The sequence below is a fragment of the Coptis chinensis genome, chromosome 6 (genome assembly GCF_015680905.1).
Source record: "Coptis chinensis isolate HL-2020 chromosome 6, ASM1568090v1, whole genome shotgun sequence".
In the NCBI taxonomy this organism is placed as follows: domain Eukaryota; kingdom Viridiplantae; phylum Streptophyta; class Magnoliopsida; order Ranunculales; family Ranunculaceae; genus Coptis; species Coptis chinensis.
Window position 1 is genome coordinate 93,615,895 of NC_141461.1, and position 22,852 is coordinate 93,638,746.

A 22,852-nucleotide genomic window follows, 5' to 3' on the forward strand; every position below is an offset into this window, starting at 1 on the left:
TTTATTACTTTATAAAAAGTTTATCTTCCGTCTCAATAAAACATCAAACCACTATAAGAATAACAAGTCTTCAACATCGTATTTTCATGTCATATGAAAAGAAAACTACGTTATTACATACTTCCAAAAGATCAGACCTAATAAAATAACCTCCCGGATTGCTCCAGGCAAGAATCCAAATCACACGCCACGGTTCCACTGCCTTCCATCTATGTTCCCAAGAACACACCCACGTTGCCAAAACAAAGCAAACATGGGTTAGCAAAATGGAATTTGCTGGTATGAGTAGACTAACCACATATAAACATTATCATACTTTAATTATCCAAACAATCACGTTATATTTTCCCATAACTTAATCATTCTCAGCTTGGAAGATAGGTAGTTCCGTCATTTCAACCGGCATAGTTTCTTCCCAAGCAAAACTTCCATTATATTAACTCATTCTAATACTCGTTTTAATATCTAAATCATTGAATTAAAACTTATCGATATCCACTGCTGTATAAGGGTAGGACCGCGTCCCTACACAAAATGTTATTAAGTCCTACCCTCCACAAAAGAAAGTTAGAACTTCTATATAACATATGTAGATATTATATTAGGTATTCAAAAGTAAACCCAAACACTCGCCATAATCAAAGAATACAACTAACCCATGGCTTAATACCTTAGTTCCTCTCTAGGGCAGTCCAAACAATCTGGTCATTTATGGCACATTCAATGAATACCTGGGTCATTCATGGCACATTCAATGAATACCCCTATATAATGCTAACGGGCCATTTATGGCACATTCAATAAATGCACACCTAACATATGACATCAACAGTCATAAAACTCAATTCCAAAACTTGAGGCGTGGAGAGTTCTAAAAGAGTGCGGTAAATTGTTTACGCATTATTGGATTTTATTGGATATATTATTTCAGAGAACGAAAAAATATCTTGATTCACATATCTTTGGTTTATGCATTATTAAATAGATTGATGTCTAAGTGTCATAACGTTGCATACCCTAAAAACTGAAATATCACATAGTAGTTAATACACATACACACGTATATATAACGGTCTTAGCCTAAAGCCAAGCATGCTAATAGCCCTAGACCTATCCTAATAACCCAAATCATAATCCGAGTTAAAAAGTCAAATTGGGTCAACTGGTCAAAAGTCAACCCTGGTCAAAAGTCAACTCTGGTCAAAGTCAACACTGGTCAAAGTCAAAGTCGACCTGCCAAGAGTCAACAGCAGTCAACCAACCCCAAACTCCTCTAACCCAAAAAGCCCAAAGCCTAAAGCCCATAGTCTAAACTTAAATCAAAATTTGAAAATCCAAAAGTTAAAACATATAAGCCCACCCCGATTTGGCCCAAGCCCAAATCGAAATGCACTGTTCATCTCCTTCCTCACCAAAACTTCCACCAGCTGACCACCACAACCCACCAACCTATCTCCAATTTAAAACCCGCGGTTTGACTCCTCACAAAAAACCCAATCCACCGATACCCTCAAAACGCGATTTCCTTATACTGACAAAAACGGGATCGACGCCATTAATGGCTGCTTAGAGCTTCACAACACTCATACCATGATTCCACAACTACCAATCATTCCCCGACAACAACAACTCATCTATTCTTCACCAGACAACAACCAACAACCAATGAAAATACCGCCCTTCAAAAATCGCAGTATTGACGCCATTAATGGCGGTCTAAAGTTTCACAGCTCTCATATAACAATTCGACCACCACCAATCAGTAATCAACCAACACAATCAACATAATAATAGTTCACAATATTTTTCAGGATGAGGTTTGTGCGAGCCGCTACCATTAGCACCTGTTCAAGTTTTTTCCCAACTTCAACAGCCCAACCCAATCATCGATTTTAAACCCCCGACATCAACCAAATCAGCACAAACAACCCACAGCACAACACATAGCACAACAGTACAACAACAATATAACAATCCTTGAAAATTTTGGTCCTTTGGCGAAAACGCGAAAGCGTGTAGCCAATACATAAGTCGACCACTGTTTTTACAGCAGCCATAATCGATTCAAACACCACTCGTTTTAAGTTTTCCCGAGACAGACGTTTATTCATCATTGTATAATTAGTTAACACTAAAAAGTATACAGTCTAAAACTAAATCTTAAAACAGCAACTGAACAGTAAAAATCATATGTTTTCCAGCCTCATGCAATCTACAGTAAACGAGAACTTTATAAAAATATGAAATATCTACTCACCTGTAGTGCTCTCCGATTATCAGCTAGCTAACAGAAGAACTCATCCTTTTCTTCTTTCAGTAAAACTCCCATTATTTTTTTTCTAAAACCATCGATGTGTTTTTTCCCCAAAAACTCTACGTGAGAAAACTCCCCAAAAAACAAGGACAACACTTATCCATTTACCTACGGGCTTTTATCTGTAACTGCTGGATATCCTATATCTATTTTATCTATTTTCATTATTATTTTCTTTATTATTATTATTATTCTTAGAAAAAAAATAAAAGAATAAAAACACGGGGTGTTATATATATTGTTTTCCAAGTTGAAATGGTTGGTAATGTTATATTTATTAATTTGAAAAATTATTATATATATTTTGTTGTTAATCTACTCATACCAGCAAATTCAATTTGCTAACCCATGTTTGCTTTGTTTTGCAACGTGGGTGTGTTCTTGGGAACATAGATGGTGGAGTGCGCGATGGATAGGACTTCGTGATTTGGAGTTGCTCTTGAAGTCTTCTGGTTTAAGATTTTCTGAAAGGTACGGTTTTGTTTTGAGACAGATGTAATAGAGTTGGTTAGTTTCTTTGTAGTTTAATAATGTGATTTAAGGATTGTTCCTTTTAGTTTTCTTTTGATTTCAGTTTTGTATATTTCGTATTTGATAACAGGGTTTTGGGTTTTGTTTCACCCCGGGTTTCCAGATAATTAAATATGATTGTTTTAAATATTGTCTGGAAATTTGGGGTGTGACAACAGGAATAGAAGGAAAGTTACACCAATTGGACTATGAACAAACATTGTTCATACGCCTATTCGACTATGAATAATGATTGTTCATACCTCAACAACATGAGGAATGATCAGTGAGGACACCTATTATTGAACTATGAACAATAATTGTTCATACCCTTATCAGACTATGAACAAACATTGTTCATACTATACTGCACAATCATTGTTCGTACCCATATTCATTCGACTATGAACAATGATTGTTCATACCGATGAATGGAGCCATGTACAAAGTAAAGTAGTAGTATGTAGGCCCCTCTGAATTTGTGTAAAAAAAAAACACTAGTACTACACAATAGGCCCACATACACAGTCCATAATTTAACCCTAAAAAAATGAAACTAATTACCCGCCCACCTGGAATGAGATATTTGGAGAGCAGTCGGGTTCACGTAAAAGCAGTTTACCCACAATCAGCTGCAAGCCTACAACAACCACTACACACCTCTCCTAACCCAAGAGATAACAAACTAGAGGTTTTCCTTTCTTTCCAAATTTTGACATTTAATAATCATAATTCTCTTGCGATAATTCTTCATTTGTTTCGCTTAACTTGTTTTAGATACTTAGATTTATAAATGGTTAGATTTTATTCGCAATTGAGAGTTTGTGAGAGATCTGGATAGAGAAATTTTAAGGTAGATTACTAAAAGGAAACAGAAGAAGATTCTAGAAAAAAACAATAATGAAAATGTGGGTAAGTAGAGTTCCTTTTGTTTCAAATATCAATTTCTGAAATGATGTCTCTCTGTATGAAGAAGTATCAAGGGTTTGGCGAAGAATGGTCTTTGGGAATTATTCCCATCTGCTCCTGTGATTATCCTACTCTCATTATTTGTTTATATTAACTACTAAGTCTGCTAGCCATCTTGGCTTCGCTTGGGCTCAACCCTTCTCTACATCTCCTATCTCTCCGTACCATTGAAGAAATAACAATTATGGATAAGTTCCTTATAAAGAAGTTGAATCCTAATCAATTACCGACGGCACCGACGGTATTAGAAAACACTCCCCTCAATCAAGTCATTGAAGAGCAACCTGCCTTAAGGCGAAGTCGTGTAGAAGATGATCATACAAATCTTCCTTGGGATCTTGGGTTACGGCATCGAATCACAAATTATCCTCATAATAATCAAGAATTTGTGCGACGAGCATATCTACAAAAGGGTCTTTTTCAGCCTAACGAGCACGCATACCCAATTACACGTACGAACAATAAAAACCGCAAGTTCTGTGCTACTTGGTTTCGTGAAGGTGATTGGGTAGAGTACAACATACATGAGGATGCAATTTTTGCTTGCATTGTTATCTATTCAGACCAGACCATAGGGAGCAAGGTGGCGGTGATTCTTTTGTGATTAAGAGTTATAGAAACTGGAAAGATAAACAAGAATTGCAGAAACATGTTGGGGGGCCTAATAATGCTCACAACATCGCATATAGGAAAGGGCAAGCTTTACTAAATCAGAAACAAGAAATTCGAACTTTTATTGATAGGCAATCAAAGAAAGCTCGATAGGACTACCAAGTTCATTTGCAAGCAGTGATTGATTGTTGACGATTTATTCTACAACAAGGATTAACATTTAGAGGTCATGACGAGAAACCTACCTCAAGTAATCCTGAAATTTTTCTTGGGCTCTTGAACTACACAGCCAATCACAATGATGTCATTAAGACTGCTATACAAGATTCTCCTAAGAATGTCACCTTGACTTCTCTTGATATTTAGAAAGATATTGTCAACTCCGCTGCAGTGGAAACCTCAAATGTCATCCTTAAAAAGCTTGGAGATTCTTTTTTTGCTGTGTTAATTGATGAATCTCGAGACATATCAATTAAAGAACAAATGGTTGTTGTTTTGTGCTTTGTAGATACTCATGGATGTTTGGTTGAACACTTTTTAGGAATTGTTCATGTTCAAGAAAATAGTGCCATATCTCTCAAAGTGGCTCTTGAATAACTTTTTTGCAAGCATGGACTGTGTATATCAAAATTGCATGGTCAAGGTTATGACGGAGCTAATAATATGCAAGGTGAGTTCAACGGTCTCAAAGCCTTCATCTTGAAGGATAATGGATCTGCCTTCTATGTTAATTGTTTCGCCTATCAACTTCAATTAACACTAGTTGCTGTTGCTAAAAATAACACCCACATTGCTTTGTTGTTTAACTTGGTTTCTAGTGTTGTGAATACTTGTGTAGCTTCCAGTAAATGTCGAGAAATTCTTACAGAAAGCCACAATAACAAAGTTCTTGAAGAAGTAGAATTTGGTGAACTTTCAAGTGGACAGGGTCTCAATCAAGAGATTAGTTTGAAACGGCCTGGTGACACACGCTGGGGTTCGCATTATGCTACACTTGTCTGCTTTCTTGTCATGTTTCCTTCAGTTATCAAAGTTCTTAAGGTTGTGGTAGAAGATGGTCTAAATTCTGAACAAAGAGGAGAAGCATCCGCTTTGTTAGGCTCTTTGCAACATTTTGATTTCATTTTCATCTTACACTTAATGAAAAAGATACTGGGAATTACTCATGATTTATCAAAAACATTGCAAAGAAGTGATCAAGATATTATCAATGCAATGACACTAGTTAAAGTATCCAAGGAAAGGCTGCAAAGGATGAGAGATGATGAATGGGTTATGCTTATGGCTGATGTATCTTCTTTTTCTGCTAAAAATACTATCTCCATACCTAACATGGAAGAAAAGTTCATAGCAAGGGGACGATCACGACGTAATGCTGAAGATATGACAAATCTTTATTATTACCGTGTGGATTTATTCTACAATGTATAGACTGCAGCTTCATGAGTTAAATAGTCGGTTTGACAAAGTGAATACATAATTGCTTCTTTGTGTTGTTTGTTTGAATCCAAGTGATTCCTTCCTTGCTTTTGATAAGAAGAGTTTAATATGTCTTGCTGAATTTTATCCTTGTGATTTTTCACCTATTGATCTCATGACCCTTCAAGATAAGCTAGATAATTATGTTGTCGATGTGTGCTCCAACTATCTATTTTCACAGTTGAAAAGGATTAGTGAACTTGCTAAGAAGATGGTAGAGACGAAGAAAAATATTGTCTATCCACTAGTGTTCTTGCTGATGACATTGTCACTAATTCTGCCTGTTGTTACTGTCACTGTAGAGAGAGCATTTTCTGTTATGCACATGATAAAGAATCGAGTTACGCAACCGAATGGGAGATGAATGGTTGAACGATTAATTGTTTGGTTACATACATAGAACGAGGCATATTTTATAGCATTGATGATGAAGCAATTGTTCAACGCTTCCAAAAGATGGGCCCTTCACATCGCCGAGGACAGTTGTGAATTGTTAGGTTAGTAGAGTTGAAAAATGTTTTTATTTATTTATTTATTTTGTGTTTATACTATTTATATACAATTGATACTCATTTTCGTTTGTTGGGTAATCCTTTCTAATACAAAGTATTGATTGTATAAGTTGTTAATATTGTTACAGTTGTTCTTTTTTTTTACTTATTTGTCAACTTGTCTTTACTAGTGACTTTGCACAAGGCCCCCCTTGGAGGAAATTCCTGGCTCCGCCACTGTTCATACCTCAACAACATGAGGAATGATCAGTGAGGACGCGTACCTATTATTGAACTATATATGAACAATCTTTGTTCATACCCTTATTGGACAATAAACAATCATTGTTCATACTAACCTTATTCGACTATGAACAATGATTGTTCATACCTCAACAACATGAGGAATAATCAATGAGGACACCTCCTATTGGACTATGAACAATCATTGTTCATACCATTTTTCGACTATGAACAATGATTGTTCATACTTCAACAATATCAGGAATGATCAGTGAGGACACCTATTGGACTATGAACAAACATTGTTCATACCCCTATTTGACTATAAACAATGATTGTTCTACCTCAATAACATGAGGCATGATCAGTGAGGACAATTTCAGGAACTTCTTTTGGAAGTGTCATCCAAGTTGAAAATTAATCACATTACACACTTGATTCCTTGTTTGATTAACGTTAAAATTTTAGAGGATCATGGTGGATTCGAACCACCATCTCCTTTGGATATCTCTAAAGTGCTCGACCATTTGAGCTAAAGATCCACCTTGTAGATGAATTGAATTATTGTTAGATTTTCACGTCAGACTTCAGGATTTACACGGTCTGCATACCTTCCAAACCCTATATTCAAAATCTTTGAAAGAGAAAATAAATATGATTGGTTGTTAACTAATAACCTAAAGTGATCAATAATTTAAAGATGATTGGTTGTTAACGCACATGAATTGGTAATCAAAATGGATACTTGTTGAAAAGATTCGATTTGTAGTTTGATGAGGTGCATCATCAATTAAAGAGTCTGGTCGGTTGGAGAAGAAAAGGATTTTGGGTTTTCTCACACGTAATTTTGTTTTTTAACAGGAAAAAGGTAAAAGTGTGATTTTACAAAAATAAAAAAGGATTGGCCAATTTATTTTGTCTTCAAAGGTTATTAAAATTTAAAAATTGTGTTTGTGGGCTATTTAAACGTGGAAATTGGGTCTGTGAGTTATTATAAAAAAAAAAAACATGTCTTCTAGAGTTGTTTTGAAACGAAATTGAGGCTTGGGGCTAATTTCTTGTTATATAAATCGGCCCGAGGTTAGTGTACACTATAGAGATGATATTTGAGTTTATTGAGCCGAGATTCTCGTTTGTGAAGCAAGTTATAATATAGGCTCAAGTTCAACTCATTTACTAAAAACTGAACTCGAGACCAACCCGAGCACCTAGGCTTGAATTCCACCCTTATTATTATTATTATTATCTATCTTTGTTTCTTGATTTGCTCGGTTGTTTTTTTTCTCTCAATCAAGCTATTCCAATAACAACATTTTAAATATTTAGATTTTGGTATTCGTCAATCGTCATGCGTGATAATAGGGTACATATTTAGGCCTTGGTCCAGCTAATGCATTTTTATTAGCTTTTGCCCCCCTAGACTCTGTTCACCGGCGTTTACCTCCTTTTGACTGTTTATTTTTTTGTTTAATTGCGTGCCGTGGCATCACATTTATAACTTCACTCAAATGTAACGATTTTTAAGTGATCTCCTTTTACTGATCGACAGTATAAGAAATATAAATAACACATGATTATTACTCCATTATACGTCTTTGGGCAAGAATTGTACAACAAAAAATGATTATTATTTCCGGAACTAAAAATGCACTAAACAAAAACATTAACTAAACCGTTAAAAAGGGTTTCACGTTTGGTAATTCAGTTTCAGTTCGGGATTTGCCATCGACCAGAAACCAATAAGATGGGATTTAATTTTATGATTAGTTTTGTATGGATTTTATAAAATGTGTGGTTGAAATTAATTGGAGCATTCTAAAATTTAATTGAATTCATAGTTTATGTTTTCGTTGCTTTATCGGTTCGGTTTGGATTCGAATGTACTAGTTCTGGTCGATTTCAGAAACATCCATTTGAGAATAGAATTTCCAAAATCCAATCCAAACCGATCATTGACAACCTATTACCTGCTTAGACCGTATTTAAAATGGGAATTTGAGATTTTTTAAAGGTCCTATTACTGCGGACCCCGATTTGTATTGGTGATTTCCAAAAAAAACAATTATTACAAGTGTGTTATTGGTTTCAAAAATCCAAAAAACCATTATTACAAAGTATGCCACCTGGTTCCAAAAATTGAATTCAAAAAAACTTAAACTTAGGTCGTTTTGAATTTCCCAAAGTCGACGGCCACTGCAATTTGGGACTAAATCAAACGGCCGACAAGTCGTTTGGACTTAAGTCCCAAAAACGGCAACACCGTTTTTGGGACTTAGTCAAACGACCTACCACACCGGTCAAGAGCTCAATTTTCAAAGTTTAAATCCCAAACGCATGGCCACACCGTGCGGATCGGGGGTCCAAAACGATATGGCCATATCGTTTGGGATTTGACTTAAAAAAAATGGTCACACCGTTTGGACTTAGAAAAATCCCCAACGATATGGCCACACCGTTTGGATTAAGTCTCCAACGATATGGGCACACCGTTTGAACTAAATCCAAAAGCGGTGTACGTCATGTCGTTTGGGATTTGAACTTTGAAAAAATTTAAAGTTACGTTTTTGGGGCTCTTGACCGGCCTATACGGTCGTTTGGACTAAGTCCAAACGGTGTGGCAAATCGTTTGGGACCAAACGAAGCGACTGGCCGGTCGTTTAAGTTTGAGGTTTCAATTCAATTTTTTGGGAACCAGGTGGCATATTTATAATAATTGTTTTTTTGGATTTTCAAACCAACGACACACTTGTAATAATTGTTTTTTTCATGAAATCCACCAACACAAATGAGATCCGTCGTTAACAAGTACCTTTTTTAATTGGGGTTGCGATTACCCTGGGATCACATTTTATAACTTGACTCAAATCTACCGACTTTTAACTCTTTTAAGTGATCGACTTATATTGATCAACGACGTTAGAAGAAATATAAATGAAAAGGTTAGTAAAATGACACGTCTCAAATCTTGTTTATTAGTTTATTACTCCAGTATACGTCTCTAGGCCAAGAATTGAACAACAAAAAATGCTTATATTTCCTGCACTGAAAATGCACTATACAAAAACAATAGCCAATCTGAGCAGTACATTAAAACGAATGAGACTAGTCGGTTTTCCAAATCATGACCAACGTTATAATTCTGCTGTTGAAAGTTTCCCAATAGGGACACTCCGTCACTAGGAAGCATGGATAGGCAATATATGTTTTCATTCACCTTTTCCCATGTATTCTGGAAAGGCAACTGCAAGCTTAATCCTGTGAAATGCAAGGTTATGACTGGTGCAGACTTGAGATCATACACGTCACTCTTGAAGCATAGGTCAAAACTGTCATTCGGATCGGCTACGGTGTTCTGATACAGATGCCTTTGCCTTAAATTATCTTGTAGAATATTGAATGCTGACCTCCTGATAATGGGATACGTTGATCCGGAATCAATGACGAAACCACTAGAAATATCTTTTGTCTTAGTGAAAGTACCTTTAGGGATCGGAAGTATTGTGTTTTCAACACTTATAGCTTCCAAATTCAAGAAGTAATATGGAAGGTCAGAATCTGCTAAAGGAGTTGTGCCCCCAGTTATCTGAGCGGCATCGCCAAATGCCGCATAGCCACGTGCATCAATGTCATCAAAGTCTCCCAAGCAATATGCAAACTTTTTGTAATGTAATTGGCTGACTAACGATTCAGGTTTTGTAGTAAGACCAATCAAACCTGGTATCCCCTCACCATTGCTATTATGGAAGGAGTTGTTGTGGCCGCATCCGAAGAAAATGTTATTCATTGTAACGTTCTCAATGCCATTGGCGAATTGCAGAGTTTCTTCTGAAAGAACCCCCTTCGACATAGAAATATCCATATATTGCAATTCGTACTCACAATATTCATGGTCGTCAGTGCACTTATAGTATTGCATATCCCAACACCTTGGATCTCAACATTTCAATGGGTTATAACTAGATGAACTAGCAGGGTTATATATCGGTACTTTAGACTGATTGTAACATCTTTCACAAGGAAGACACTGGATCCAATTGAGCTCACTTCCTGTGTCGAGTATTGCATAAGTCTCAACTGCTGGCGTCCCAAGATAATATTTCATTACATATTCTCCTTCTGCTCGCCAAACAGAAGATTCGATAGAGTTTAATGATGCGTTTTTAGATAACATGGAGTGAAGGTAGTCGCGTCGACTGAAGCACAGGCTGACTGAGTTTTTAATTCGATCAAATCTTGTCAAACTTTGGTTATGGAATGGCGATCGAACAGAGTTTTTATTGAGGATTTCGGATTTGAAACCAGTAGGTGTCGAAGTTGATGCATGATGATTAGATGAAAAGCAAGAGGTGATTGAAGCGAGTGAGATGAGAACAAAAATGAATATTTGAGGAGAATACATGAGTACGTACTGAAACTATTACTTTAGTGAATGAAATGGAGTGACATATATAGTTCCATCTGGTTAAAATAGATATATGGAAATTGAAGATCTCTGAGTAACTATTTAAATCTTGGAGATCTGACCTTATGTGGTCAAACAATTAAATAGGGATAGTAAACGGGCACGTGCGTTGCACGTGCTAGGAAATAAAATAGGGTTGGAGAAAATTAAAGAAATAAATGCATGTAAATTAGAATAGTAATATATTGCATTTTTTTTAATAGATTATGTAACATGTTTTAGATTAATACAGGTCGAGGTCTGACAAAACACTTCAATAAAAAAAAAAAACAGTTCAATACGCTAGTTGTGTTCTTTGTTCAATTCGATTTTTGCTGCTCTTCCATGTTGTGAATAAATATATTTGAATGGGTATTTAACCGTCTGTAATTTAGTCAATATATAATTATCAGTGCATATGCCACAAACTAATTTACCAAAAAAAAAAAGGTATTATGTTGATGAAGTTAACCTTTGTGCTGTTGTTTGTGTAATTATATTGTTGAGCATTTATATGAGATTGAAGAACATTGTTAGATTCATATGAATGTACTACCTGTAAGATATAAAAATATTATATCATGGTGTGTAACAAAATTGCTATTATACACTAGAGAATAAAATATATATAAAAAAAAGTGCAAGAATAATAACATTTTTTTTTATCAGTCTTCAAAATGATTTAGCGAATCTATCTGCTCCTTTTTTAGTCTGTTTAAATAAACAGGTAGTTTGGACAGAGGAAGAAATTGTAGTTAGTAACAGCCCGAGTGAGATCAAGATTTTTTAAATTCAAGGCGATTATAAGGCTTATATCAGGCATTATGCAAGAACCCTTGAGATTATAGTTTTCGAAAGCACTTTTAGGGAGGGAAACAGTGTTGTATGCGAATAAAGAAAACAATGAAGAGACAAGGATAGAATTAATAGGTAACAACCAAGGCGCGGATTAGGCTATCCTTAAGGAAAGATTTCGCCCTTCCAATGGTGCAGAAAGGTAGCAATGGCGTCTTCCTCACATGATTCAATGGTTAATAGCAGTCTGACTTTGCACTAGAACAAACTACCCTCTAGAACAGCAATATAACTTTCTCTGGCGGCTGATAGGAAGAAGAGAAGAAGAATAGGATGAGGTCGTGTTCTGTTTCTTTGTTTTCGTGTGGGGTGAAGGTCTATTTCTGGTATTCACGAGTTCTGATGAAGTGAAACGTGTTTCTCTGCGTCTGGATTGGGATACCTCTCTATGGACGCACAGCAGTGTTTATATAGAGGAAGGTAGTTGGTTTCCAGATGTGAGAAGGACTGCTCAAAGTCAGTTTCACAAACAGATAAGGAAGCAGAATCCAACTCGTAATAGGACTAACATGCACTCCTTTTTGTGTGTGTAGATGGTGTATGGATGATGTAGATAGATGATGGTCGTTGAACAAATAGAAGCATATCAAAACCTAATTATCCCTCAATAAGTAAATGATGAGTAGGGTATCGTTCCACTTTTAAGTGTATGTTATGTGAAGGACAGGACTGGAAAAAGGGTTTAAGGGATTAAAAACTATGATTATAGAGATTTAGATTCTAATGCTAAACTAAACTAAATTAACTAAACTATTGGGAATTTATAAGAGAGGAAATTCAAGAGATTAGAATCCACCAATACTTTTAATCTATGACCTTTTGCTTCATGATTGTTCTTACAAGTAGACTACAATTAGGCAATCGAGCGAGTGTTGATGCCCTCTTGGACAAAACATCGTTAACAATTAACTCTACTTAAGGTTGTTCCTATGTTTATGCTATTAATATCTTCTTTCCTTTTATGTAAGCTCGGACAGCCATTCAATATATTACCAAGAGCAACATCAAGGAGTACTTCCTAATAGGACGGCCATTCAATGAATCACCACTTAAGACAAACACAAAGAATACTTCCCTTAGGCAGCCACTCCCTGAGCTACCCCTTCTAAGACAACACAAAAAATACTTCCCTAACTCTAAAGAATTACACTACTAGAAGAAAAGTAAAGAACACTAGCATGATATTAATATTGCAAAACATAAACCCTATTCTATACTTCCATCCCCTGGTGTGGGCAATGGAACTAATAACTAAAAAATATAAAAACTAACCTGATTGAAGAACACCATGAACCAGAAGAATCATTAAACCTTAAGCACTACCTCCATCTCCTCCCTTGAAGGAGAAGATTAGCCTTCCATATAGAAGGAAGAACACGAAGAACGAGAAGAAGAAGAGTCGAAGAACATAAGACTAGAAAGACTAATTTATTAAAACTCCGCTAGTTAAAACCGATCTTTTATTATTAATCTCTCTTTGCCTCAAGTTTTGGAGACAAGATTATAAGTGAATTGACAAATTACATGAGGCACTTAGGTCCTCTATTTATAGGGGTTACAATGAGATCTAGAAGCATTCCAAACCGTCATTTGTTTCCTAATACAAATAGACTTCTTCTGCGTCCCATGCGCGTAAACCTATTTTGTCTCTTCTGCTCTATCTTTTTATCATCTTTTGTGGGCTTTGGTCCAAGCTAATATTTTGTCTGGCTTCATCTTTTTATCATCTTTTTTGGGCCAAATCCTTTGGCCTTTTAAAATAGGTTTAAAATAGGTCCAAGTCGATATTTTAATATTTCTTGGCCTTTTCCATGATTGTTCACGGGCCTTTTCCATGATTGTTCACGGGCTTCCATGTGATCCTTAATGACAAGCTCCGCTTTTTACCCCTTTTTCTCTAATATTCTACAAAATCGGGGTTGAAGACGTGTATGTATGGCTTTGGGTGAGTCCTCCCTCCTAACACAAAAGCATTTGTAACCCTGAGGGCACGCCCTTATGGTAGAGGAATTTCTCATATACCTCACTTGCTAGTGGTGGTTAACCAATGTGGGACTATCCACAATGCACTAAAGTGGAGAGAACACACATTGTTCATCTCCTCCACTTTGCACACACACACACACACTAGTATTTCGAAATACTCATAGAGATTCCAACAAACAGAGCATAGGCCTATCTTAATTACTAAAATTTGTAAGTCACTAGACGATCATTGTATGTTTGTTATCCTTCCTCTTGATCAAGCTACGACATATTATTTCTGCAAGAATTGTAAAACAAAAAATGAAATGCATATTATTCTCTGAACTGTCAAATGCACTATATAAAAACCAACCTTAGCTAATCAGTGCAGTACATGAAATCGAAAGACACAACTAGGTTCTCCAAATCATAACCAATATTATGGTTTTGCTGTTGAAAGTTTCCCAATATGGACACTCCATCAGTGGGAAGCATGGTGAGGCAATATATATCATCTTTAACCTTTAACCATGTATTCCACAGAGGCAACTGCAAATCTACACCTGGGAATTGCAAACTTATAACTGGTGCAAACTTAATGTCATAAACATTACTCTTGTAGCATAGTTCAAAGTTTGTGTTAGTTGGATCCGCTACTCTGTTCTTATAATTCCAATTTTGCGCTATATAATCAACCAATATCTTAAATGCTGTCCTCTTCAGAAAGGTATACGTTGCTCCCGAATCAATGACAAAGCCACTTGGATATTCTCTTGTCACAGTAAAAGTACCATTCAGGATCGGAAGAGTTGAGTTGTCAACACTTATACTTTCCAACTTTAAGAAGTAATATGGATATTTGTCGTCCCCATCAAAAGGTTGTATTGGTGTTGTAGACCCAGTTATGTGAGCGGCATCCCCAAACGTTGCATAACCATGCGCATCAATGTCATCATAATCTCCAAAGCAATACGCAAACTTGTGATAAGACATAGGATCAGAATTAGTTAGGTGAGCAACAAAGTAATAACTCAATGGCCATTACCATTTTCACGCCTTGTCTGTCTTTCCTATTCTATTCCATTTTGGTCAGAGGAAAATGGTAAGGTTGAAAGGTTTGCATGTAAGTTGATAAATAGTTGGAGCAGAAACCTACCAAGCTTTGCACATTGAAGTCACAGTATCTATGTGCATAAAGATAAAAAAAAATAAGAAAAATAAGAAAAAGCTAAAAAGGGTTCAATGGCGACAATTGAAAGAGTGCCAAAGTTGGGTAAATGCGAATCTACGTAGCAAAGGAAATTAGCTAAAGAGAAACTAATAGCTTGCTAGAGATTAAAGTTCAATTCAATTACCATCAGTAGCTATGTGCAATTGTGCTTGTACATGCTAATGGGTTTCTGAAACAAAAAAAATAGCAACGACGTTGTTAGTTAGGAGTTAGGACCAACTACATCTTGTGTCTCTGGAGTTTGTCGAAAGGCAAACTAGAAGTATGCGTCTTCATACATTTGTGTGCCTCTTGGATCTAGAGATTAACCACTGGAAGAGGGTAAAAACATGTTGAGATTGTTACACCCCATTACTAGGTGCGTCCTAGTTACGTTTTGTGCCCAGGCCTCCTCTTGATATACATTAAAATATGCCCTTATTTCTAGCTTGTACAGAGAGCAGATTAACAAAGTAACAGATTGAGCTCTGGTAATGTAAGGCCACGCATTAAAATCAAAATACTAATCTGAACTGTATTCTTATACACCTAGTTTTGTCCAAAACACGGTAATTCAGTGCAATACATACATACACATACCACACATGCGCATTACACATTCTGCTGGAAGAGAACATATCAACATACATAGCATAGCCATCATTTGCTAATAACCAATTCCATACAATTTGCAATTTGATTGCTGGCATCTTTAAGAGCAGAAGAATTTCACACTTTAAAGCAATTGGCCCTACAGGAGTACAGGTATCATGGATGCACCACGGCCTTTGGCTTCCCTTATGATCGAGTTACAGTCCCTCCATAACTTGTGTTCCAAGCATATAGATACACCAACTCCATGGTGGTAGGAGTTAGGATTACATACAGGTTGGGGTGGAATACTCATAAACAACGGAACCATTCTAGTCGAATCATGATTGGAAGAAACAAAGTATCGAATTTCTTCACTACTCAAATCTGCAAAAGCTCCAATGACGTGCTCATCATCATCATGATGAAGAAACTTTCTTAATTTACGAGAAGATTCCACAACTCTATGCGCAATCTCTTCCCAATTATTATTCTGATTACTAACAAGTAGTGCATCAATGACATTGAATCCCCGTAAGAGTAAAGATTGAATGTCGTTTGTTTCTTTGGAATAATTGGGATTGTTTGAGGATTGAAAGTGAATACATTTGAAGGTGGAGAAGGAATCATATATTGAATCATATTATTGATGAGGCAGATGAGTTCAATATTGAGTTTTATTTGGAGAGGACTGCTAATGTTGAGACGAACAAATCTAGTAACAATGAATGATTACCTGAGTAAGAATTTGCCATGAACATGGAGCTGAGCTTGTTCTGCTTCTTGTAGTTGTGTTGAAGAATTTAGGGTTAGTTAGACTTACCCCCCATTACTAGTTGCAATTAGTGTTACCCCCCGTTTTCAAAAATATTAGTGATACCCCCCATTTGAGTGATCCAACGGTCAGATTTCTTCATCTGAAAAAAAAAAAATTAATCTCGTAACCGTTGGATCTTGCAAATTGGGGTATCACTAATATTTTTTTGAAAAGGGGGGTAAGTCTAACTAACCCAAGAATTTATTAGCATGTATACAAAAATTAAAATGTATACATAAATTACACTCGTTGCTTACTGGATTTGCTATTTAGTTTGTGTTGTTGATTTTTTTGGTTGTGTTTATGTGATTGTGTGAGCAAATAATGGAGAAGGAAGTCAGGAATAAAAGTAAAGTTACACCTATTAGACTATGAACAAACATTGTTCATACGCCTATTCGACTATGAACAATGATTGTTCATACCTCAACAATATGATGAATGATCAGTGAGGACACATATTATTGAACTATGAACAATCATTGTTCATACCCTTATCAGACTATGAACAAACATTGTTCATACTATACTGCACAATCATTGTTCATACCCATATTCATTCGACTATAAATAATGATTGTTCATACCCAGTGGTGGAGCCATATACAACCCAGGTAGGGCATAGGCCCCCTCTGAATTTGTGTAAAAAAAAACACTAGTACTACACAATAGGCCCACATACACAGTCCACAATTTAACCCCAAAAAAATGAAACTAATTACCCGCTATAACACCCCGTGTTTTATTTCTTATATTTTCCTAATAATAATAATAATAAAGATAATAATAATAGATAATAGATAAAATAATATAGGATAACTATCAGCTTACGGATAAAAGTCCGTAAGTAATAGATAAGGGTTGTCCTTGTTTTTCGGGAGTTTTCTCACGTAGAGTTTTTGGGAAAAAAATACAGCGAGGGTTTTAGAAAAAAAAAATGGGAGTTTTGCTGAAGGAAGGAAAGGAAGTTTTTCCTGGTAGCTGGTTGATAGTCGGAGCGCGCTAAAGGTGAGTAGTTTAGCTTTTCTATTATTTTACGTCTATACAGAGATAACTGTATGGTCTAAGATTTCCGCTCTTGTTTCCTTCTCATTCCCGGTTGTTATTCTGCGTATTGCCGTAGAGTTAAAAAAACTGGGAGTATTGTTAAAACCTGTTGTATATTGGTTGTTGTTCTTAATTACCAAGTTTTATTTGAACTCTTGGAACTGAGCTCGTTAATGGCGGCGAGCCACAACCAGCAGTTGTTCAGTGTTTGTAGTTTTTAACACTGTTGATACATTAAATCTTGTTTGGGGACGTTGGTTGATGTCAGGCTTTCGAAGCTCTGTCGAAGTTTTCGACAGACGCTAATGGCGTCGCCAAAACGAAATAGAGAAAAACGCCGCCATGGTTTGCTTGGAACTTGTTGTTGGGACGGTTAGGATGTTGTTGTTTAGGCGAGGTGGTTAACACTTGAAGGTGCTGCGGGAGCTTGGAGAAATCGTTAATGGCGTTCATCGCCATTCTTCGCGGTTCTTGAAAGGTTTTGAGATTTGTAGTTATTTTCGTGTTTGAACTGTTTAGGATTGAGTGTTGGGGTATTGGTTGAGTGATGAGGGCTGTCGAGTGGAGCTTGAAACAAGCGTTAATGGCGGCGAAATTTGTAGATCTAGTTTTGGGGAAAGATTGGATTTAAGGAGTTGGGGGTTTCGGTTTTGGTAATGTTGTGGGGGTTTTTCCCCTGAGAAATTTTGTGTAGATTGGGAGGAGTGGCGATCGGTATTTGTGGTGGTCGATTTTGGTGGTGGTGGAGGCTGCTGGAGGAAGGAGATGACCAGCTGGGTTTGGGCCTTGGGCCAAAACCTTTTGGGTTCTGTTTTGGGCTGGTTTAGATAAATTGGTTGGGCCGGACCAGTTCAATTAAACTTCGACCAATTTGGATTAGTCTATGGGCCGTTTCATTTGGTTTGTTGGGCCAGTTTCATTTGTTTGATTGGGCCAGTTCTATTTTGTTTGGTTGGGCCGAAACTAAGTTGTGATTTCTTTGGGCCAGTTTCTAATATTGTTTTGGGTCAGTCCTTAGGACTTAATATAGATCCAAATTGGGTCTTTAAATAGTTAGACCTTTGGGCTTTGGTTTGGATTTTGATTTTGGACTTTTGACTGTTTAATTGTGCTACGTTTTATGTTGTAAGTTGTACGTATAGACAAATCAAATGCTAAAATATTGCGGAAGCCTGCATAAATTGGTTTGTCTTTATCTAATAAAGATTTGACGTTGATATGGCGTATTTTAGACACGTGACAAGATTTATATTTTAAGAGACATAGCCATAAAGACCTTTGACTTGGCTATGATTAAGTCTATTGGGATAGGTGCTTAACTTTAGGCTAAGACCTGTATATATATACGTGTGTACATGTATTATCTATTATGTGATATTTCAATCTTTTATGATATGCAACGTTATGACACTTAGACATCAATCTAATTAATAACGCGTAAACCAAAAAATACATGAATCAAGATACTCCTTCGTTCTCTAAATAATATATGTAATAAATTTCAATGTGTAAACAAATTTACCGCACTCTTTTAGAACTCTCCACGCCTCAAGTTTTGGAATTGAGTTTTATGACTGTTGATGTCATAGGTTAGGTGGGCATTTATTGAATGTGCCATAAATGGCCCGTTAGCGTTATCTATGGGTATTCATTGAATGTGCTATGAATGACCCGGGTATTCATTGCATGTGCCATGAATGACCAGATTATTTGGACTGCCCTAGAGAGGAACTAAGGTATTCGCCTTGCGGGTTAGTTGTATTCCTTGAGTGTACGGGAATGTAGGGTTGGGTATTCCTTGAATGTGACGGGAATGACCTAAGGTATATAGGCACTAAATGGTGAGTGTATAAGAAAAGAAATTGATTATTTGATAAGAGAAATTGATTTGATTATGCGAGTGTATTTGGGCTTGCATTGGAATACCTATAGGATATCTACACATATTATATAAAATTGCTAACTTTCTTTTTTGAGGAGGGTAAGACTTAATAATATTTTTGTCTTGGGGCCGGTCTTACCCTTATACAAAGAGATAGATATCGGTAAGTTATAATGCAATGATTTAGATATTAAAACGAGTGATTTGAATGAGTTAATATAATGGAAGTTTTGCTTGGGAAGAAACTATGCCGGTTGAAATGACGGAACTACCTGTCTTCCAAGCTGAGAATGATTAAGTTATGGGAAAATATAAAGTGATTGTTTGGATAATTAAACTATGATAATGTTTATATGTGGTTAGTCTACTCATACCAGCAAATTCCATTTTGCTGACCCATGTTTGCTTTGTTTTGGCAACGTGGGTGTGTTCTTGGGAACATAGGTGGAAGGCAGTGGAACCATGGCGTGTGATTTGGATTCTTGCCTGGAGCAGTCCGTTAGTTCTTTTATTAGGTCTGTTATTATTGGAAGGATGTAATAACGTAGGTTACATTTTCATATGACATGAGAATACGATGTTGGAAACTATTTTTTAAAGTTGTTTGATGTTTTTTTGGGATGGAAGAAAGTTCTTTCATAAAGCAATAAAGAGAATTTTGGAGATTATTTTTGTTGTTAAGATTCTTTATGATGTGGGTTTTAGGTTTTGACATGTGTTGTATCCACCCCGTCATAGCCTGGATTTTTAGACAATTGAACATAGTGATGTTTGAGATATTTAAAATTTTAAATATTCATTAATTTTAATTGTTTAGAAATTCGGGCTGTGACACCCGCCCACCTAGAATGAGATATTTGGAGAGCAGTCGGGTTCACGTAAAAGTAGTTTACCCACAATCAGCTGCAAGCCTGCAACAACCACTACACACCTCTCTTGACCCAAGAGATAACAAACTAGAGGTTTTCCTTTCTTTCCAAATTTTGACATTTAATAATCATAATTCTCTTGCGATAATTCTTCATTTGTTTCGCTTCACTTGTTTTAGATACTTAGATTTTTAAATGGTTAGATTTTATTCGCAATTGAGAGTTTGTCAGAGATCTAGATAGAGAGATTTTAAGGTAGATTACTAAAAGGAAACAGAAGAAGATTCTAGAAAAAACAATAATGAAAATGTGGGTAAGTAGAGTTCCTTCTGTTTCAAATATCAATTTCTGAAATGATGTCTCTCTGTATGAAGAAGTATCAAGGGTTTGGCGAAGAACGGTCTTTGGGAACTATTCCCATCTGCTCATGTGATTATCCTACTCTCATTATTTGTTTATATTAACTACTAAGTCTGCTAGCCGTCTTGGCTTCGCTTGGGCAATTGGGCGCAACCCTTCTCTACATCTCCTATCTCTTCGTACCATTGAAGGAATAACAGCTATGGATAAATTCCTTATAAAGAAGTCGAATCCTAATCAATTACCAACAGCACCGACGGTATTAGAAAACATTCCCCTCAATCAAATCATTGATGAGCAACCTGCCTTAAGGCGAAGTCATCGTGTAGAAGCTGATCATACAAATCTTCCTTCAGATCCTGGGTTACGGCATCGAATCACAGATTATCCTCATAATAAGCAAGAATTTGTGCGACGAGCATATCTACAAAAGGGTCTTTTTCAGCCTAAAGAGCACGCATACCCAATTACACGTACGAACAATAAAAACCGCAAGTTATGTGCTACTTGGTTTCGTGAAGGTGATTGGGTAGAGTACAACATACATGAGGATGCAGTTTTTTGCTTGCATTGTTATCTATTCAGACTAGACCATGGGGAGCAAGGAGGCGGTGATTATTTTCTGATTAAGGGTTATAGAAATTGGAAAGATATACAAGCATTGCAGAAACATATTGGGGGGCCTAATAGTGCTCACAACGTCGCATATAGGAAAGGGCAAGCTTTTCTAAATCAGAAATAAGAAATTAGAACTTTTATTGATAGGCTATCAAAGAAAGCTCGATGGGACTACCGAGTTCATTTCCAAGTAGTGATTGATTGTTGTCGATTTATTCTACGACAAGGATTAGTATTCAGAGATCATGACAAGAAACCTACCTCAAGTAATCCTGGAATTTTTCTTGGGCTCTTGAACTACATAGCCAATCACAATGATGTCATTAAGACTTCTATACGAGATTCTCCTAAGAATGTCACCTTGACTTCTCCTGATATTCAGAAAGATATTGTCAACTCCGCTGCAGTAGAAACCTCAAATGTCATCCTTAAAAGGCTTGGAGATTCTTTTTTTGCTGTGTTAGTTGATGAATCTCGAGACATATCAATTAAAGAACAAATGACTGTTGTTTTGCGCTTTGTAGATACTCATAGATGTTTGGTTGAACATTTTTTAGGAATTGTTCATGTTCAAGAAACTAGTGCCATATCTCTCAAAGTGGCTCTTGAATAACTTTTTTGCAAGCATGGACTATATATATCAAAATTGCGTGGTCAAGGTTATGACGGAGCTAGTAATATGTGAGGTGAGTTCAACGGTCTCAAAGCCCTCATCTTGAAGGATAATGGATCTGCCTTTTATGTTCATTGTTTTGTCCATCAGCTTCAATTAGCACTAGTTGTTGTTGCTAAAAATAACACCCACATTGCTTTGTTGTTTAACTTGGTTTCTAGTGCTGTGAATACTTGTGCAGCTTCCTGTAAATGTCAAGAAATTCTTACGGAAAGCCACAATAACAAAGTTCTTGAAGAAGTAGAAACTGGTGAACTTCCAAGTGGACAGGGTCTCAATCAAGAGATTAGTTTGAAACGGCCTAGTGGCACACGTTGGGGTTCGCATTATGCTACACTTGTCCGCTTTCTTGTCATGTTTCCTTCAGTTATCGAAGTTCTTGAGGTTGTGGTAGAAGACGGTTTAAATTATGAACAAAGAGGAGCAACATCCGCTTTTTTAGGCTTTTTGCAACATTTTGATTTCATTTTCATCTTACACTTAATGAAAAAGATACTGAGAATTACTCATGATTTATCAAAAGCATTGCAAATAAGTGATCAAGATATTGTCAATGCAATGGCACTAGTTAAAGTATCCAAGGAAAGACTGCAAAGGATGAGAGATGATGAATGGGTAGGTTATGCTTATGGCTGATGTATCTTCTTTTTTTGCTAAAAATACTATCTCCATACCTAACATAGAAGAAAAGTTCATAGCAAGGAAACGATCACGACGTAATGCTGAAGATATGACAAATCTTTATTATTACCGTGTGGATTTATTCTACAATGGATAGACTGGCAAGAATTGTACACCAAAAAATAATTATTATTTCCGGAACTGAAAATGCAATAAACAAAAACATTAACTAAACCGTTAAAAAAGGTTTCACGTTTGGTAATTCAGTTTCAGTTCGGGATTTGC

The 22,852-nt window shown here is 36.3% G+C and overlaps 4 protein-coding genes across 4 annotated transcripts; 2 read left to right on the forward strand and 2 right to left on the reverse strand.

Moving 5' to 3' along the window:
- The first annotated feature begins 5,068 nt into the window (after nt 1–5,068).
- LOC147495547 (uncharacterized) lies at nt 5,069–5,836 on the forward strand. Its single transcript, XM_086568400.1, has one exon. The coding sequence runs from the start codon at nt 5,069–5,071 to the stop codon at nt 5,834–5,836; it is 768 nt and encodes a 255-aa protein (XP_086424526.1).
- Nucleotides 5,837–9,646: 3,810 nt separating this feature from the next.
- Nucleotides 9,647–10,477, reverse strand: LOC147495548 (putative aspartic protease At2g35615). Its single transcript, XM_086568401.1, has one exon. It carries the CDS (start codon nt 10,475–10,477, stop codon nt 9,647–9,649), a length of 831 nt encoding a protein of 276 aa, XP_086424527.1.
- Nucleotides 10,478–14,257: 3,780 nt separating this feature from the next.
- LOC147495549 (putative aspartic protease At2g35615) lies at nt 14,258–14,872 on the reverse strand. Its single transcript, XM_086568402.1, has one exon. The coding sequence runs from the start codon at nt 14,870–14,872 to the stop codon at nt 14,258–14,260; it is 615 nt and encodes a 204-aa protein (XP_086424528.1).
- Nucleotides 14,873–20,857: 5,985 nt separating this feature from the next.
- LOC147495550 (uncharacterized) lies at nt 20,858–22,582 on the forward strand. The gene is made up of 4 exons (XM_086568403.1): nt 20,858–21,372; nt 21,421–21,730; nt 21,831–21,959; nt 22,037–22,582. The coding sequence occupies exons 1-4, from the start codon at nt 20,858–20,860 to the stop codon at nt 22,580–22,582; spliced, it is 1,500 nt and encodes a 499-aa protein (XP_086424529.1).
- The last annotated feature ends 270 nt before the right edge of the window (nt 22,583–22,852 follow it).

Excerpts from the sequence above, each read along its gene's own strand:
- LOC147495547 (XM_086568400.1), top strand. The coding sequence starts at position 5,069 with ATGCAAGGTGAGTTCAACGGTCTCAAAGCCTTCATCTTGAAGGATAAT.
- LOC147495548 (XM_086568401.1), bottom strand. The coding sequence starts at position 10,477 with ATGGATATTTCTATGTCGAAGGGGGTTCTTTCAGAAGAAACTCTGCAA.
- LOC147495549 (XM_086568402.1), bottom strand. The coding sequence starts at position 14,872 with ATGTCTTATCACAAGTTTGCGTATTGCTTTGGAGATTATGATGACATT.
- LOC147495550 (XM_086568403.1), top strand. The coding sequence starts at position 20,858 with ATGGATAAATTCCTTATAAAGAAGTCGAATCCTAATCAATTACCAACA. Across the intron at positions 21,373-21,420 it reads AACGTCGCATATAGGAAAGG|GCTATCAAAGAAAGCTCGAT; the intron begins GCAAGCTTTTCT and ends TTTTATTGATAG. Across the intron at positions 21,960-22,036 it reads CGGAGCTAGTAATATGTGAG|CTTCAATTAGCACTAGTTGT; the intron begins GTGAGTTCAACG and ends TTTGTCCATCAG.